We start from the raw sequence: 20,118 nt of genomic DNA, 5'->3' as shown, positions 1-20,118 counted from the left end.
CAAATACTGGTGTGTGTGTGTGTGTTCAGGTTGATGTGCATGTGATTACATATTGTAGGTCAGGGATAGTCAGTAGGTCAGCTGTGGGCCAAATCCAGATCACCAGATGCTTTTGAACAGACCCCAAAACCTTTTTATTTACTTATCCTTGTGGTTATTTTTTTATTATTTTCTATAGAGTCTGGATCTTGACTGTATCTTGCCCAAGAAATTTGGACCTTGACCAAAAATAATTACCTACCCTGTTGCAGGCCAACAGATGAGGGTGTCGATGTCAGGGCCTTGCAAGTTGACTTCCCATTGAAGGAAAAATCAGTGATGCAGAGTTTAGGTATAAACTTAATGCAGCTTCTTTTATTTACACATATATACCAGTTACAAAGCAGAGATCCTCACAGACAGCATGTAAATAATCCTCTCTTTCAGGGGTCTCAGCCCAACCACCAATTCCTGCTTCCCAGGGAACAACTCTGCCTCAAGAAGTTAGTGAGATTAAGGCAGAGAGAGAACCCCCTTGCTTCTTGCCATAGTTCCCCTGTGCAAAATACTGCATCAGTAAATAAATAAATAAAATTTGCTTGCAAAACAACAACAACAACAACAACAACTTGGGAGGCTGGCAGCACCACCTGGTGATTCCTGCCCATAATAATATATAATCACACGTCGCTGATTTTTATGCATTTGTCTCTCTCAGTTTCATTCCGTTAAGTCAGCTGGAGTCCTAAGAAGCATTTCATTATAACAACTTGGTTCTAGAAACTTCTCTTGAAAGTTCTGGGGTGGGCAAACTTTTTGGCCTGAGGGCCACATCGGGTTTCGGAAATTGTATGGAGGGCCAGTTAGGGGAGGCCTCTCCAAACAGCCAGGTGTGGCCTGGCCCTGCCCCCTATCTAACCCCCACTGCTTCTCACTCCCTGACGGCCCCCTCGGGTCCCCTTCCCCATCCACCGCCCTGCTCCCTGTCCCTTGACAGCCCCCAGAACTCCCACCTCTGACTGCCCCCCGTCGCTCCATCCAACCCCTCCTCTCATTCCTGACTCCTCCCCCCCAGGATCCCTGCCCCCCATCCAGCTCCCCTCCTTCCTGACTGCCCCCCCAAACCCCTGCCCCCATTCAGCCCCTGTTCCCTGCCCTCTGACCGCCCCAACCTCTATCCACGCCCCCGCCCCCTAATCACCATCCCGAACTCCCCAGCCCTCTATCCAAACCCCTTGCTCCCTGCGTGGAGCCAGCCATGCACCGCGCAGCACAAGCACTGGGTCAGGCCCGACTCTGCAGCTGTGCTGCCCCAAGAGCTCACAGACCCACCACCCAGAGCATTTCGCCTGGGTGAATAGTGGGGAAAGGGCCAGTGGCTAGCCTCTCGGGCCAGGAGCTCAGAAGCTGGGCAGGAGGGTCCTGCAGGCTGGTTGTGGCCTGCGGGCCATAATTTGCCCACCTCTGTGATAGGTTGTGAAATAATGAAATTGTGATGTTTTTCAATAGTTGTTTTATAGTAAAATTAAGTAATACTGAAGATCAGTCTTGTAAATAACTGATTCTTACAGTGTGTCTTGGTTTGTTTGTTGCTATTTTAGATTGTGAGTTCCCTGCGACTACCTTGATACAAGTGTCTTCTGCAATGCTGAGCACATTGTTGGTGATAAAAAAAAATAAGTAACGTATTTAAACATCATGGTTGTACATTAAATATTGTGGTTCTCTTGTAGAACCTTTGGGCTTTGAGCTCTGCCAGCCTGTTAATGTCTTGTGTGGTTATTGCATTAGATGTAATAGCCCAAAGTGAGTGCTGAAGTCTTCAGTTTTTTTGTAGTAGTAGTAGTTTTATACTAGTAGTTCTTGCATAAGGCAACGTTTCCTAGGATGTAATCTCTTCTTCATATGTGTGTTTTGATTCATGTGTGGTTTCCTTTCAGCTCCCCATCCCCCCACACAGAAAACAGCTTTGGTCTCTGTAATCCTGAGAAATTTCAGGCAACCTCCCTCCCCTTACTTATTTTAAAAATTATTTACTGAGAAAATTAGAAAGGGATGAGAAATAGGTTTTTGGCATGAAAGGCTTCATGCAACCTGTACAACACGTTCCCTACTTTGTACAGCATGAGCTTTCTCTCTTGCTCCAGAAACTACTCAAACATAAAGAGGATGGAGATCAAACCCATTAATGTTTTGGCAAGTTCTTTTCTTCCTTTAGATTGGTTGGGACTTTTGTCTTTGACAGAATTGACAAAGGCGGGGGGGCGGGGGGAGAGGAGAGGAGGTTACTCATCTTGCTTAACTAATGTATAAATTAATTTTCAGTAGCACAGTTGCTGTGTAGGATGTCAAGTTTTCAGCATGCTGTGTGTGTGTATACAATTGGTTTTTTTGTAGAGGACCCATCTTTTAGTGGTTGGTTTATGATAGGCCCTTGCTGTGCTTGACCATGCCAAAAAAAAAAAAAAGGAAAAAAAAGCCCAAGTGCAATGGGTTGATGAGATGGAAACTTGAGTGAGAGTTGCATAAGGCGTAATTAATCGAAGTCCAAGTCACCATCGTTTCTGCTCTGATGTATCCCATTGAGATGAGTATATATCTCTAGAGTGAAGTTTAAAAATGAAACAAACTTATTTCAGTCCTTTACTTGTCTCAAAGCATATTGATTTTTGATAGTCTCACATTAAGTAGGTGTCAGGGTATGACACAATGAAGTGAAAATTAAACCCATGTTTAAGGCCTCTTTAATGGTGGCCTAAATTTTCAAAAATGGTGAATGATTAAGTGCCTCCATTTTTGGGTGCCCAACTTGATTTCTTAACTTGGCTTTTGATTTTTCAGAAGGAAGGTGCTCAGCACCTCTGCAAATCAGGGCCCTGTAAGATATCTCAAGTTCAGCACCCAAAAGTTGAGCTACAAGACTCACCTGATGATCCATAAAACAAAAAAAATATTTTTTTCCATATTCTGAGTGTTATTGAGGTTGCAACATGCAATCTTTTTGCTGCCCCTGCAGCATGTGATTATCACAGTATGATTTGTGCTCCAGTTATGCTCACATTTTTCTTTCTCTCCAATTTTTGCAGATGCATTATAGCAGGAGAAGTTGCCTTTGGTGTATGATGCTCTAAAGGGTTTTGAGTTGGTTTTTGTGTTTTTTCAGCTAAATGAGAATGGAGAATTGAAATGACAGTAGATAATGAGAGCTTTTGCAGCAGACATTCGCAGCTTTGAAGGCTCCCAATCTCTCACCTTTCTGCTTGCTATAGTCAGGACGAATAACCTAAACTACTGGGCCTGTTGATTTTTATAACAGACATAAAAGATCCCTCTTATCTTTGTTTAGTTGGAGATGCTAATATTCATAAGTATACAAAGAGCTTTGACTCCTCTCATTGAGCTGGCATGGAAATGTTGCTTTGAAAATACAACTCAGAGGAAGTCATGCAGTTGGTATAAATTTGGCTCCATGTTGCTAAGTGGGAAGATACCATGTTGCATAATGTTTGTTTGTTTTTTTAAATTCTTCCTTTGTTTTGAAACTTGCTGTCCCACATACCAGTCATCTCTTGTCAGTGCAAGGGCCTCTGACAAAGATCCTCCATAGAACAAGGATTAGTGTAACAGGATCCAAAAGGTCACAGACATAAGAGCTTGTCACACCCTGGTGTGGGAGGATACTCATTTTCACTCCGCGGTCTTGGAGCTAATTTATTTGGTTTATCTGGCATGAGAGTAAGGGGGAGAGAACTGAATATCCTTTAATGTTAATAGATTTTGAATGTAGGACATATGTTTATAGCAATGCCAACTCCAAAAATTCAAAAATCATGAGTCAAACAACTTCCCTAAGTTCATCAGATTGGTTTAAAAATAATGATAATTTAATAAATTCCTTCTATTGTTGGTTTCCTTTTATTTGCCTTCTGGGTTTTAAGCCTTCTGGGTGCACATTTTCAGATTTTTCTCTTCAACCACAAAGGCTACGACCTTTTTAAAAATCAAGCTGAGTTTCCCATATAGGCTCTTGTCTCTAGAAGTTTGGGCTTTAAGTCAAATATCACACCTATTGTGAGAGCTGGCATTACTGTGTATGTAGCCTGTTTGGGGAAAATACTTACATGAGATTATGATGATACACATGGGAAAGGAAATAAGTGAATCTTTAGAGTTAAGATCAGTGTTTTTAATTACTGTGAAGTTTTATTGGAATCTATATAAACTGAGTAAAGTAGTTTTGGGTCATCACTGACCATCTCATTTTTGTCTGCACTGCTGACTCTGTTGAGCTGGAGAGTTCTCCAAGTTTTACATTGACAGAAATCCCCTTTATGTAAAATCTGTGAAGCAAAAAGCCAAAGAGCTTGCAAAAATTCAGCTAACTCTCAATGTTAGATATTTGCATATGCCAGAGAGGACGCCAATGGGTCATCCTTTTTGATGAACCGTATGGGCTAGTCCAATCTCCTGAAAATGGCAGTTCTAGGAATTGCTGACAATTTCCTGGTGCATATAGGGTGTAGTCCTTCAATAATGAGGTTTGGTTTGGGTTTTTTTTGTTTTGCATTTTCCATTGCAAGGTATGAAGGACAGATCTAAAATACAGAACTTTGGTATAACCAGGTGCTGTTCTCCAGGACATAGAGTGTGTCCTCCATCTCTTAGATAAATGAATACATAAAAAGGGGGAAGTATAGGAAGTTGGCAGCCATCATGTAAATAGGGGCTTGTCCGGGATTCAGATGATTATGAGCCTCAGACTGAGATTTCTTTGATCAGAGAAAATATGTAACTTGCTGGTGAGTGTATGTTACAGGGCCTTCTCTATGCCAAGTGTGCAGAGGATATGAGTCTGTTACAGCCACAGCTAACAAGCAAGGCCCTCTCACCACAGGCTAGTGGAAACCTTTTGTACACCTCATATGCTGCGGTAACGATTGTCTCCATGAGTAAGAAATTCTTTTTATTCTTTTAATTCTATTTTAATAATAGTATATATTAGTTTATTTTTAACAGCAATAGCAAAAACTCTTATAGTGCCTGATGTTTGCTAGGTGCTTTACACCAAATAAAAAATGGCCTTTGCCCCAAAGACCTCACAAATGAAGGCTCGACAAGCAAAGACTTTTACTATGTGGCTTTCTTGTGCCCATAATGTATCGCCATTCTGGGTGTGAGCATTGTACAGTACGTAGGCACACAGGCATCATGTTAATGGTGACCTTATACAAACCCGGATCGGGATGGGATATATGTAAATATCAGTTTTTTTCAAAATCCAGACAAATAATGCTTTCTTCTCAGAGGATTTAACAGCCACTATCTTGCTATACATTGAATTCTTCCCGCTAAAAATTTGGAACATTTTGGTTTTAGAGTACTTTGAAATATGACAGTAGACATTATGGTATTAAATAATACTACTAAATGTCTCCCAAAACAGGACTGTATTTTGGCCAGTGCAGTGGAACCCAAGAGAGTAGCAGTTAAGTGGGTTTCCTTTTCCAAGTTTTGCCAGCTAATGAAATCCTGCTCCTGTAGGGGTTGTGAGATTTCCTTTGGATATTTCTCAACACTCTATGTGCTTTTGTATTTTCAGTTGTAGCAATGTCACAGCCATATCTTGGTGTCAGTGTTTTCCTCCGTGTGCTGTTTTCCTGAACTACGGTGCCGCAAATGTCTCAATATTTGTTGCAACCACAGGCTAGCTACAGTTGTGGAAACTGTTTAATAAGTATCAGCAATGTCCATAGCAAGGCAGTCGGGCCAGTAAGTAAGCGGGCAGATGCTGAAATCTAGCTGTTCTAAAAGCATTGTGGGTCTGTGTCCCCCTTTTCAGCAGTTGGAGTTGGGCCTGAGGCAAAGAGTTGAAATGCAGAATGAGATTCAAGCCTGCCCTGCGTTGGGATTGGTGAGCCTTGGTGGCCTAGTTCAACTCATTACATCTCTGGGCACAATTCATGAAGTTTTGGGGAACTGGATCTGGACTTTCAGTTGAGTTATTACCTCTGTGCAATAAAATTAAATTAGGAGCAATATACAGATAATAGAGAATAAATTAAGTTGGTCTACTCTATTCATCTCTTATTTCCTGGGTTTTTTGGCTTTCAAATAGTGTGATGAAGAGAATGCATCCAGCAGTTAACATTATTTATTTACCATATTGTTTAATTTCCCCCCTTTTCAGCACTTACAGAATCCTGCAAACTTCCATAATGCAGCTACAGAGCTCCTGGATTGGTGTGGAGACCCGAGAGCTTTCCAGAGACCTTTCGAGCAGAGTCTGATGGGCTGTTTGACGGTACGTCAACTCTTTCCATGATGGCATTTCTTCCTCTCTGTGTGCTGTCTGTCAAAGACTGGTAAATGAGTCTGCTGTTAGTCACTGTTTCTATACAGCACTTGGCTCCTTAATCCCCACATACTAATATATATTTATTTCATAGCAATCAGGGTGACTAATGTTACTTAACATGCAACATAAGAAGGCAATAGGAAATTAATCATTTGGAGGGAAAAATCTTATATAGCTGTACTTCATCTCTCTGTATACACTAACTGAGCCACTAATTAGGAGAGCCATCGAAATTTCAGACAAATCTCCCCTATTGCTTATTTTTGAGGAAGTGGGTGGAAGGGCACTCTTCTGAGGTAACCAGAGCTAGTCCATCAGCTGATGAGCATTCTAGAGAAATCCGTTTCATTTGGCTTAGCCTGTTACATATGCTGACGTGGGTCAAATCCTACCTTATTACTTGTGTGAGTGCTGTTGACTTTAATGGATTGCCTGTGTGAGTCAAATGAGCGGAGATTGGTCTTAGAGCAACTATCAAATGCAGAATGTACAATTCAGTGCCTACAATGAGCAATTTTTGTTCTGAATGGTGCCGCTTGCCCTGCAGATTTAGGATCCAGGCCAGAAATATTCAGAGAGTCAAGTAAATACTGTGCAGCGGGGGTACTCAAAAGCTTTCTTGCTATTTTCATAACATTACATAATAATGGTAAATTAAAACAAAAGCTTACCAAATATCAAGAGAAACAAATAGATCACCTAGATAGCTTATTCCATCCTTCAGCGTAAGTGTTGACAGATGCTTGTTATCCATGCAAAAATACACAAATTGGTTTCATACATATAGCAGTTACTAAGAGCCAGATTCAGCTGTAATACTCCAAATGTTAAGGAATGGCTCCATCTTAATGTGTTCAAGTGTATAGCATCTCTCAGAACTCTGTCAAGGTATGAAATGAATCTAGTGATCTGTAAGAAATTGCGTATCATCCTTCCAAGCAGGAAATATTTTTTGAGAGAATTATAAATGTTATTGGGCTCCACAGACTTCTGATGATGTTTAAACTGTAAGTTGTCTTAGCAAATTCCCCAATTTATCAAAATATACACATGATGTAATGTGTCCCTATATGTTTATGTTGTATCTGGCAATTGAAAAACACTGTGTCTGAGTTTGGCGTTTGTGAAAAGGAGACAAATGAAAGACTGGCGCATTGTGAACCCACGTAGACTCCTGTGTCTGTGGGTTAACTATGCTCTCCTGACCTCATGGCTGAAGACAGCTCAATAAGAGAGCAAGAAAGAAAAGGAATGCCTATATCTCCCTGGTGCAGACTGGTCCCAATAACAAGGGAGATTGTGGGACCAGGAGGATGAAGATATCCTCTGGAAAGGTTGTGTCTTGTCACTTGATACCACTAGAGTAGGTATAGACAGCGGCCCCTTACAGGAACATGAAGATACCACCAGTGAATGAGTCACCAATATCACAGTTTTCAGTGATACCGACAGTTCCCAGTCCTTCAGGTCCCAGTGTTTTATTTAGGTGGTACAGCAGCTGGTGTCAAGTTAGATGCAGAGACCAGTACTGAAGACTTGCTCCTTGGAATCTTTTGAACACGATCATGCGACTTAGGAGTGCCTAAGTCCTTATGGCTTCGGTATGAGCGCCCACCCCACTTAGATGGGGCTGAGAAGGGATCTCTCCTCCTACACTGTGAGAGTGCCCTTTATTCTAATGAGATGGCCAAGCCAAAAGTTCCTTCCCTCTGCACTCCTATCTTTTGCCAACTCTGGCCAATGCACATGGGGGCATCTCCCAGGCTTGGGTCTGACTGAAACCTTGCTGCATGCTCCACTTCTGAACCCAAAGCTCTCATGCTTGCTGTGTTCTGGTGGGGGGAAAAGCAGCAGAAAGTTATGAGCAACTGAAAACAAATTGTATATTGGACCGTCATAAGTAAGGCCCTACTTAATTTACAATATTGTGGAAAGTGTGGATCCCGTAATATTAGGTTTCCACTGCAATTTTTATTTTAATGAGCTTACTTTGCATAGTTTCTTACCTTTTGAGGTTTGCAACACACACTTCTTTGTGCATTAGTACAGTTAGAAGCCCGTTTATCCGAGCTGATAGTGGGTGGGGCTTGTGCTGTCAGCTCTGGTGGCTGGGGCTCGGGCTGTCAGCCCCACGCGTTGACTGTAATATAGTTGCAGCAAAAGGGTTATCAAAAAAGTTAGCAGGCACATTGTTCCAGCAAATTTTTCTTAAACAAATAGGTCTTTTCTGGTTTTTCCAATTTACTGCAATTAATAAAAGTCCATTATTACTTTCCATGATTTTCCATGTCTTGTCCACAACTCAGCTGCAATTATTTGACAATCATACCGCAATTCAAGTAGAGCCTTAGTCATAAGCAAAATTAATATTAATTTAGCAACTGCATGCTCTATGATATTAAGAGCCAAAGCTGCTTATCTTTGGAAATGTTTATCAATTATTTTACCTTGTGGGGGATTATACTATGATTCCCCTCCCCCCAAAAAGCATAAAAGCCTATTCATTCCATTGTAGCAGGATTATTAATTCTTTATTTTTCCAATCCCTAAAATGACCTTTGAAAACAAATTACTTCAGAACTTCATTACTTTTGGGATATAAATTAAAAAGCACTTAGCCTCTGGCATCATTAGAACATTTGCATTACACTGGATTCCAAAGCAGCTAGCACGCTGATAAATGACCCAGGAATTTCTACAAAACATTAGAAGGGTTTGCAGTATCGGCTCCTCTTTTTCCGTGTGTAAAGAAAAATTTATTTTCTTAATTTTTCAGACAACACACAGACATGATTTTCTGCGCAAACTGCAAAAAAAAAAGAAAGAAAGAAAGAAAGAAAGAGAAAAAAAAATGTTCAACATGAAACTACTCCTTCCAGCACATAAATGTAGATTTTGTGCTATAGGATAGCACTCAGGAGACACTAGGCAACATCTAAATCCTAAAGTATTCAGAGAATGCGAACAAAGGGCAGGCTCTCTCTAAAATGAGCAGAGTGTCCATTCACAAACTGCAAAATTTAGAAATGTGAGATGGAAGACCAGGTCTTCAACACAGGCCTGTGTGCTGTTATGAAAAGTCTGTCCAATGTACTTGGCAGATCTGCATGAACAGCAGTTTTCTTCCTTGGGTAGTTCACTTTAAAACTAATATTTTTGCTGAAATAACAAATAAGAGTTCTACCCTTACATAAGATGGATTACTTCAAATCCCTCATACTGTGGTTTTGATCCAAACAGTCGTTCTTGGGAAATGGTAGGTTGGGGCTACACCCCAGCTTCCTGTGTACAGTCTTAGCTAGCTCTTCTTAGCTTAATAACAAAAGCAATTATTTTCTCCTTCTGCCAGTCCCACTGAATCAATATAGCTGCAAAAGAACATGCTGCATATCATTCTGTGCGTCATCTGCAAAGTTGCCTGCTTTGTGAAATCAGTGTTGCTGATGTAAGAAACAGAAAGCCATCACAGCATGATTTTCAGATCCTAGATTGAGTTTGAAGTGCCAGCAGTTATGGAAATCTTGTTTTGACTGGTAAACTGCGTGAATCGGATACAGAGCATGTGTGGAACATCAAAACATAATTTTCACAGTATCACTTTTCTCCCAGTGACCACATTTTAGGCTAATGAATAGATTTGCCTTTGTGCATTCCCTGCACTTGGCATTATTCAGGTTGAAATTGCTCCTATAGGAGCCAGTGAGAATATATTGGAGATAACAGGTCTGGCTTTCTTATTTTAAGAATAAACTCAGAGTTTGTCAGAGCTACTGAAACTTTGCCAGAAAAGAAAATGGACAGGTTTTTATTAAACCCATAGTGAGCTAGATTTAGCTTGTGAAATACCCTTCCCTTGTTAAATAAGACCCTTTAAAGGACACTTCCTTTTTGGGGATATAATCCTAACCTATGAGCACCACCACCATGCAAAATAATGTCAGTCTCACAGTAATCCTAGAACTGATTTTTATATCTAACCCATGAAAACTCCTGAAATGAGAGCTTAATGTACTTTTAAACAGAAACCCATTTAAACAGATAGAGAAGATGCAAGGAGGTGGAGGTAAATCTTGCATACATTTTTTTTTCTTGCAAGTTACAGACTCCAGAGAGAAATTACAGAAATGAGCTTGGAAGAAATAAGTAGAAACATACCTAAAATGCAAACATATATTTGTGTTCTTCTAGCGAGTACCTGTCTTCTAATTTGCAAAGGAAAACGAGGTGCTATGTGAGCTGCTTTTCCACAACCTGAAACATATTCTCACCAGTAACTGCACACTGCACCATAATAACTCTAGCTCAGGAACCAATCCATGCAACAAACCTCGATGCCAACTCTGCCCACATATCTACACCAGCGACACCATCACAGGACCTAACCAGATCAGCCACACCATCACTGGTTCATTCACCTGCACATCCACCAATGTAATATACGCCATCATATGCCAGCAATGCCCCTCTGCTATGTACATCGGCCAAACTGGACAATCTCTACGGAAAAGGATAAATGGACACAAATCAGACATTAGGAATGGCAATATACAAAAACCTGTAGGAGAGCACTTCAACCTCCCTGGCCACACTATTGCAGATCTTAAGGTGGCCATCCTGCAGCAAAAAAACTTCAGGACCAGACTTCAAAGAGAAAGTGCTGAGCTTCAGTTCATCTGCAAATTTGACACCATCAGCTCAGGATTGAACAAAGACTGTGAATGGCTTGCCAACTACAGAATCAGTTTCTCCTCTCTTGGTTTTCACACCTCAACTGCTAGAACAGGGCCTCATCCTCCCTGATTGAACTGACGTCGTTATCTCTAGCTTGCTTGCTAGCATATATATACCTGCCCCTGGAAATTTCCATCACATGCGTCTGAAGAAGTGGGTATTCACCCATGAAAGCTCATGCTCCAAAACGTCTGTTAGTCTATAAGGTGCCACAGGATTCTTTGCTGCTTTTCCACAAGGGTTACTTGGCAAATCAGATTTGAGAATCTTTATTCTGAAGCCTGAATTCTGTCTATAAATGAAATTGTATCTGTCCTATTAATATTCCTGAAGTTTCATTTGGATGAAATATTCTTCTCTGTCTGTCACTAACTGTTGCATACAGTTGTAAAAAACTGATTTAAATAGCTGCCAGTTTGTAACCCAGAGTGGCTGCATTTTATTGGTAGGAGAAATATTTTCTAATCATAGTGGGTGTGAAATTTGTAAAGCAATTTGGAATTAAATCCGCTTTATAAAACTAAAGTTACATTATGTGAGTAATAATCTTTATGCTCTGTAAACATAAGACTATTCATTAGTATTATACATATTAGTATACTATATATGCAGCTGTACTTACTATCTTCTCAAATACTGACAAGCTCAAATAACCAGGTCCAGATTAGTGAGCCAGTGAATACCTTTAGAAGTGGCTTCATGAGATAACACAGACACATGACTAAAGCATCAGTGATTTATGGTATGGTCCATAGCTTGCGACTGGTGTCCACAGTTACATTGTGCATTATCTCCTATTTTCTAGAGGTAGTAGAGATGAGACAGCATCTGCCATTCAGTGTTCTGAAATGGTTCAAAGTGAATCATTGTTTCTGGGCAGGTTGAAGCCTGGAAGTTCTTTTGTAGGGTCAGCAATCAGGTGTTTTTTTGAGACATTAGCATTATCCCAGAATTCTCTCCAATGTGCTTCAGGATTGAATGAGTCTGCTTCAAGAGTTTTAGCCTAATCTCAAATAGGTTTGTGAGATTTCAGGCATGTCTTTCGAAGGTTCTGGAGGTCCTCATGAATTGGTAAGTTCTAGTTGGCCATGGTTTGATTGTATGCACCAGCTGTTTGTGTGTGTGTGTCCAGATTTTGGGTGGGGCTATATGTGCCAAAGTGGGCAGCCATTGAAGGAGTGTTGATTTTAATGTTCCAGTTGTGATTCTCCTTGCGGCATTAAACTACACCTCCAAAGTTAGTATATGTGAACTGGGGTGCGTAATGTTCAGCAATCAAGTATACCAGTGCTATAGTCGCTGTTTTGTGTGTGTGTGTATCATCACCTCATTTTGTGTTTTCAAGTGTTTGGATGAACTAGTTCTTTCTTTTACTTCTTTGCATGTCCTTTTCAAATAAAGTTTAAAAGTCCAAGCTTCTGGCCAAGGTTACATGCAGGTACTTTAGATAGGGCTCATTTCAGACCTGTCGACTGTAAAAGGTGACACTGAGTGGTTCCTTAGCAGCGTTGTTGTTTAGGTGAAAAGCTATTACCAAAATTTTGGAGGCCTTAGGGTAGAGCTTCCAGTATTAAAAGTATGCCACCATTATCTTGAGGTGTTGAAAGGATATCACCAATGGTGGCAAGTTCTTTGCCTTATACCACAAGAGCAATGTCATCGGCATAAGTGAAGTTATGTGAAATTGTATCAGATAAGTCACTACTGTAGATGTTGACTAGTAAATAATCCAGCATGGATCCTTGAGGTAGACCATCATTAGGGGTGTGTGTTTTGCTGATTGGACAATGGCCCAGAAGGACATGGTATGTACGGTTGTTCAACACCATGTCCAGGAGTTGCACACTGCTATGGCATTGGATGACCCTTGATCGACAGGCCATATCTCTATACTGTTGTCGGTGGCAGATAAATCTGTTAATTCTGTTTTGGTTTTAAGATTCAGCTGGAAGCAAGCCTCAGTATGACTAGTAATGATGAGAGCTTGTTCGCAGAAATTTCCCTTCTGGTCTGAAACTGGCCTGTTCCTTTGGCAGGATGATCTCAAAGATAGGGTGAGATGAGCCAGTGAGACCCTTTCTTGCAAGTTATGGAGAGGCGTGATATTGAGCAATAACTGGTGGCATCATTTGATGGATTCCCATGTTTGAGGAGGGCAATGATGATCGCCTCATGACTATCACCTTTTTGGGGGGTCTTCCTCCATCAAATGTGCAGCGGCGAATAGGGCTGACAACCATGCTCATCCCTTTGGCTCCAAATTCTTAAGAAATTTAGGATAAAAGAATTTTTTTTATTTTTTTTGCCACCCGCTTTTCTGCTTTTAGTGGCCATGAGGGCCTTGTTTATTTCTTCTCTAGTATATGGGGATGATAGAGGCAGGACTTTGCCAGACTTTTAGGAAGAGCTCTTTTTGAATCTTCTTTCTAGTCATCTTATCAGGTTTTTGTCTTTGAGCTACAGAGAGAGTGTGAGGCAATAGCACTGACCATCACTTTTGATTGGCAGTGTTTGCTGGATCAGCAACTTTAAGCTTATGGAGGGGTGCCAGAGTTGCAACGGGAATGCATGAAGTCAAGACCCTCCACTGTCTCATTCCATAGCTTCACATGGGCAGATTTCAATGACTTAATACTTTAGCTGTGTCTGGATCTCCACTCCTCTCATACTCTTTGAAGAGTGCTTCTGTCTCCATCTGCCAAGCAAGGAGTGTAGACTTGTGATGGCCATGGGAAATGAGCTTCACGGTTGCTTTGATAAGATAGTGAACTAAGTGGCCATAGTTTTCTGGGTTCAACTGGATACAATGTACGAGTCTTCAACTTATGCAGTATATGCAATCCAGTTTGCTTTGAGAAAATTTCAATGAAGGTTTTGGATTTAATTCAATCAGCAAAATTCAACAGCTGACATGCAGAATAGTGGAGCAAGGAAAGTTACCAACCACTGTTCGTGAAGCTTGCATTATTGTTTTTCATCAGAAAGCAGAGTTCAGTGTTGTGTACTGTGGTACCTCTGGTTGAACAAAAGTTCCCTTATCATTTATGTTTGAAAAGAAGATGGACAGCTGTGTACAAGACCTATGTGTGAGTTACTCACCAGGTGCATCATAGCCCTGTTGTGAGTGGTAGCTATAAATAAGGCTACGTTTTAGTCAGTGGTATTTTTAGTAAACATCATGGACAGGTCACAGGCCGTAAACAAAATTCATGGCAGAGAACCTGTCCATGACTTTTATTAAGAATACCCATGACTAAAACTTGGGCGGCGGTCCACGGGTGCTCAGGAAGGTGTTGGTCCAGGGTGTCATAGGTGCTGGGATAGGTGGCCTGGGACCTACGCATCTCCCATTGGTCAGGAACTGCAGCCAATGGGGGCTGTGGGAGCAGGCAGCGCATGGAGCCCCCGGCCCCTCTGCCACCTAGGATCTGCAGGGCCATGCCAGTGAGAGCTGGGGAGCCCCCCACCCCAAAGTAAGCACTCCTCCGCACCCACCAACCCCCTTGCCCTGAGCCCCCTCCCACACACCCTCTAACATACATGGCTGGGTGGAGAGAAGACGGTAACATGGCCTTTGACCATTCAAAGTGTATAGGTTTGTAGATGTTCATTATAGTCATTTCTTCAATTTGTGGTGCAGCAGTAGAGATTCTCATGGTCTTGGATTGCTCCAGGAAGGAAACATCTTTAAGACCATGCCTGATGTACATGGTGAGGCCATACTTTGCATTGTTCACAGTGGAGGTTAATTCATAGGCAAGAATTTTGTATCTTGCAGCTTACTTATAGCCTGTTAGTGTTAGTTTCTTGTTGAGCAACATCAGTGTTATTCACCTTGAGAACTCTTGAAAGATATTCATATTTAGCATGTTAGAGAGAGAAAGAGGGTGAGGTAATAACTTTTATGGGACCAAATTTGATTGGTGTGAGAGACAAACTTTCAAGCTTGTGCAGCTCAAAAACTTCTCTCTCTCACCAACAGAGCTTGGTCCAATAAGATATTATCTTATTCACCTTGTCTCTCTAATATCCTGGGACCAATATGGCTTCAACTACACTGCATATTTGGCATGTGACCGACCTTCATAATGAGTTTGTACATACGTAGAACTGATCCGGCGGTTCTTCAATAACGTCCCAAACAAGAACTCCTAAGAAATTGACGATATTCATTGTGTTTAATCAGTAACACATAACAGGAGCACCATGTGAAGGTTGTTGTCTTACTCCTTCCTCCCCCCAGATAAAAAAAAGCCAAAAGTAAAATAATTCAGGCCACTATATCAAGTTGAACTTAAATCTAGTCAAGAGTTGTAACTCTCCCTTTCACCCATTCTTAAATCCATCCCCATCCCACTGCATTATTCTACCATTGACAAATGTCCTGGCATATTAATGATGGTGTTGTGGAGATTTCCATCTTGTCATGCTATGGAGCAGTAGTAATAAGAAGAGGAAAGCTAAGACCACTGGACATATCAATATGCCTGTCTTTGACCAGCAGTACTTTTGCACTCTTATAGCACTTCTCATATGAGAGTTCACAGTACTTTACATTATTTAGGCCTCACAACATGCCTGCAAGGCAATTCAAAGAGAGGGATACGTAGCTTCATGCAGTCATCTCCGGTATAGAATATTGCAGTTTAACAGTGCACGATAGGTTATGAAAAGGAATAGCACATCCAGTTTGGTTGGCAGGAGGAATTTAGATAGGCTGAATGTAATTACCAGAATGGTCCGTTGGTCAAAACACTGGGGTTATGCAACCCTGCTTATCAAAAGGGTTGTGGGATTGCTGACCACAGATCGCCAGGACCTTGGTTTCTCATCTCATCTGACAAATGTCACTTCGCTTGCCACCCTGACCACAAACACTATGCTGAGCTATTTGTTAAACATTGATAGAGGAGAAGTGATACCTCATGAGTCACAACACTTCTTTCATCATCTAGGTGTTCTTGGAGGTTTTCTAGCCAAATAATGGCTCCGCTCAACCTTGCTTAGCCATTGTGATCCGATGGAGTCATAACCAAGGTGATATGACTGCACTAAAGTGTCAGAAAGATTGTTAGACATAAAATTCTTTGATAACTCTGGTCATGCTGTATCTGAAACTCCAGGTTTTCATTTGTATCCTTTCTGTAACCTGAGGCTCTCTATATACTCTAAAGAGAAGCATTACTCAAAAATGGTTGTATTAAAATGTCCAAAGGAACAATGCTTTGGGCCACTTATTTGTGGTTGTGATATTGCATATGCTCAGTCATTTTACAATGCAAAATAACCTTCTGAGTTCCATTTCTCCTTGAAAAAATCTTTGAAGCAAAGTCTTGACATTTTTCAGATAATTTTAAGAATAGGAAAGCTGTTGTCCGTTTTGTGATATGGAAACCCATTTTAGCTCATCAAATGTGTAATTAAAAATTTTAATTAAAAACAAAAAGGACAAGAACCATACGTTTGGATGAGGTCAGGTTTCCAAAACAGAATGCCTCAGCAGCAAAGAATCCTGTGGCACCTTATAGACTAACAGACGTTTTGGAGCATGAGCTTTCGTGGGTGAATACCCACTTCCTCAGATGCATGCATGCATCTGAGGAAGTGGGTATTCACCCACGAAAGCTCATGCTCCAAAACGTCTGTTAGTCTATAAGGTGCCACAGGATTCTTTGCTGCTTTTACAGATCCAGACTAACACGGCTACCCTTCTGATACAGAATGCCTCAGATGGCAGAAACAACAAAGTTAGGCTAATATGTTTGCAAGGTATCTGCTGCTAAATTGACTTCATGCCTGTCTGGGCGCTTTCTGTTTAATACAAAGAAGTACAGAATCGAAAATTAACATGTGACACTTCTAAAATCAGATTTCAGATCAGATCAGGATCACAGTAATTACAGATAGGAGATCATATCTATATCCGTGAAAGGACAGGAGACAGCCTGCAGATCCCTAAGGATGGCACACACCTACTTGTTTCTAAAGCTTCTGTGGAGAAATTTCTGATTCCATCCTGTCCTCTCCCCACATTTATTAGACAAATATTTTTGTGTGTTTCAAATGGTGAACTGTGTTCAGCCAAGTTCAGGATCTCTCTCAGGGGTGTGTGTCATGACCACCATTCTGACATCCTTGGATGACTAGATAGGAAGATTTCCCTCATGCTCATTCAGTCTTTAACTGTCTGCAGGAGTTGCTTCTGAGCTCTGACTTCAGTGTGTTACATAGAGGTAAGCCCTGCTTTGTGCTGGTGCAGCTCATCTACATTTGGGGTTTGCGCTTCGAGTAGCTACATCAATGTAGTTACATCATTGGAAGTTGGCTTAGTGTATATGCAATGTCAGACACCTCCTCCAGGGGTAAGGAGTGCGGGGCTGAAGATCCTTATTGGCACTCCTGCTCCTTGCTGGTCCAGGTAGTTAGGTGCAGAGGTCAACAAAGGAATTCATATCTCCCCCCTGGCATTTTTGAGTTTTACCACAGGATTCTCATAGCTAGCTTCACTGCTACAGACTTGAGACATGTGATCATCCATTTTTCTCTTTTTTTAAGATTTTATTTAATATACTTTTTATAATACTCCAACCACCTGTGAAACCGCTCTGCTTGTGAAGTAGTCTTAGAGTTCATATCTTCTGTAGACTGCTGCCGCTCACATGATCATGCAGATGCTCACATTCCACTCAGTAGATGCCAGCTGGACACATACACATGGTGAGAGAACACAGAGCACTATCTGTCCTAGAACAGATTTGTATCTGTGTCTGATCTCTCATAATGTGTGTGTATACAGTGCACTCACTGCCTTCTGTGGGTGAAATGTGTGGCTGCAGTCTACAGGAGATATATTGTACAAACCCTAATGCATATGGATTGAAAAGGAGGGAAGAGATAAAAAGAAGGGGAGCTACCCATGTCAGTGCTACCTACCCGTGAGGTTTTCAAATGAACCACGTAGTTATATAGACTTCTCAGGTGTATGTAGTGCCTTTCATCCCAAAGATCCCAAAGCACTTTATTGCTTTGAACGTACTGCACCATCAAAAGGTAGCCAGCAGGCACAGAACACCCTGCATAAAAGCAGGAGCATAAAGACCACCATAAATCCCAGTTTTACTGGGTCAGTCCTGGCTTTCCTTATGAGATCTTGGCTTCCTGTGCACTTATTTTGTTCTTTCACTTTGTCAGTCAAAATGTTTGTATATTTTACCACTTGAAAGTGTTTGAGATAGACTGCTAACCCAATTTATCACTCACTAACCACTCTTCAAGGTCAAAGCTCGTCATAACGTGGCAGGTGACAATATTGCAATGAGTCCAGTGAGTTGATTACCCTGTCTAATCAGTCAAAAATCCCTGCTTTGGCCCGTTAGGGGACAACATTGGGAACATGATCCTAGGTCCTGCCTTTCCATAACTAATCTGTATGGTTGCCAAAACCATAGAGAGCAGGGAAGAGAGAGACAGATGTGGGGCAAAAGCAGAGCTCCACTCCACTGCTCTGGGTGGAACTTTTCCAAATGAAGCAGATTGAAAAAAGGAGCCAGGATGCAGAGCAATCACATATTTCACAATGCTAATTGTTGTTTCCACAAGGGTTGCAGGGTCTGATTTTCAAAACATGATCCTTATCCATGTGATGGGGGAGGGAAATGTGGAAAATGTCTGCTTTAAGGAACGGGGACTTTATGGACTCTTTTATGTCCACAGAGAACAGGCACGATCTCTGTTTTAAGGTCCATTGTGAAAGACTAATACATTTGTGTCATTTTACTTACCTACTTTGGCTATCTGAATTGCTGAGGCAAACCTGCTGGGATTTGAATCTGTGAGTCTAGTCAAACCAGGCGCTGAGATCACTAAGGTAACTCCCCTCCCTTCCCTCTTGTTCTTTTTAAAGCAGTTTTCTAGTCATACTGCAAAAATCCTGTTTGCTTCTTGTTTATCTGATTTTCCTCTGCTACTGGGGGGGAATTACCATCTACATTGCAGAATTGTAATTACAAAATTTCTGCTGTAGTCTTCAAACTGTATTCAGATAATTTCAAGGGCACACAAGTGGCTGACACACAGCTCTCTGAACTAGCAATCAGTTGGCATTTTTTTTTTTTTTTGAGAAGCTGGCAAATTGAATTGGGAAAATTCATTCTGATGCCAGCAGGGGGGGTGCTCTTGACTGCTGCCAGTTAAGAGATTCATTGAAAGTGCAACATAATGGGAAAGGAGTTTTGTAATAAGCAGTCATAAAGCACTCTTGATTAACAGGCCTGTTAGGTTAAGAGGTGAATTGTTCCAGTACTTCATGTTGCGATGACAAGCAGGGCAGAGAGTGGAGCTAGCTACAGCAAGTCATGCCCTTTGCCTCACAAAAAGGAGATGGGGGGAAAGAAAAGCAGTGCTATTTTTTAATGAGAGAAGTTGATAGCTGCATTTCTGTGCTTACTTGGTATCAGTTTCCCATTAGTAGAACCCAACACTAATATCTTTTTGCTCATTATTGATGCTCATGAGATTCCAGCCTGCCGGAACCCTGCTGAACTATGTCACAGCGGCTGAATGTGGTGTTTTAGTCACGAATGCAATATGGTGTAGGTTAAAGGTTTTTAAGTACTGGAGGCAGTCAGATCTGCCTGTAGGCAACCATTTAAAATAATGCAGGAATCTGAACATAGTGTATACTTCACCTAAAAACACCTTTTGAAATTAATACATCTAAACTAAAGTAACTTCACCATTTCATGTAGCAAACTATGAATGTCCTAAGGACTTCAATAAAATTCCATAGAAAAATATTAAATATAAACCTTGGGCTGGCCAAATGTCTTTGAGTTAGTGCTTTACTTTGCCATGAAGGAAACTCTGGGCTTAATTTCTGGTTTTGGCATAACTATCAGCTGCCTCTTTTATAAGAGATGGGTCGCATTTTAAATCCAGTTTTATGGCTCACCATACCTGGCCCAGCAGGGATAGGCTTTCTACATTATAAAATTACATCATGTTTGACCGTGGTGGTAAACAATTGAGTTAGCTGACTCATTGTAGAACATGAA

General features: G+C 41.2%; 1 protein-coding gene across 15 annotated transcripts in view; it reads left to right on the top strand.

Annotated features, from left to right (window-relative positions):
- The window catches only part of ZMIZ1 (zinc finger MIZ-type containing 1), a 508,413-nt gene that overhangs the window by 304,944 nt on the left and 183,351 nt on the right, over positions 1 to 20,118 (top strand). For 14 of the 15 annotated variants that reach the window (XM_030569259.1, XM_030569249.1, XM_030569248.1 and 11 more), the window contains one exon: positions 6,167 to 6,280. In XM_030569259.1, coding sequence (XP_030425119.1) covers positions 6,167 to 6,280 — 114 coding nt within the window. Of the gene's footprint in view, positions 1 to 5,722; positions 5,973 to 6,166; positions 6,281 to 20,118 lie in introns of those variants that run through there. The other variant, XM_030569254.1, reaches the window with a different exon arrangement.

This window comes from Gopherus evgoodei, chromosome 7 (genome assembly GCF_007399415.2).
Source record: "Gopherus evgoodei ecotype Sinaloan lineage chromosome 7, rGopEvg1_v1.p, whole genome shotgun sequence".
Classification (NCBI taxonomy): Eukaryota; Metazoa; Chordata; order Testudines; family Testudinidae; genus Gopherus; species Gopherus evgoodei.
This window is presented reverse-complemented; position numbering and strand designations above follow the sequence as displayed.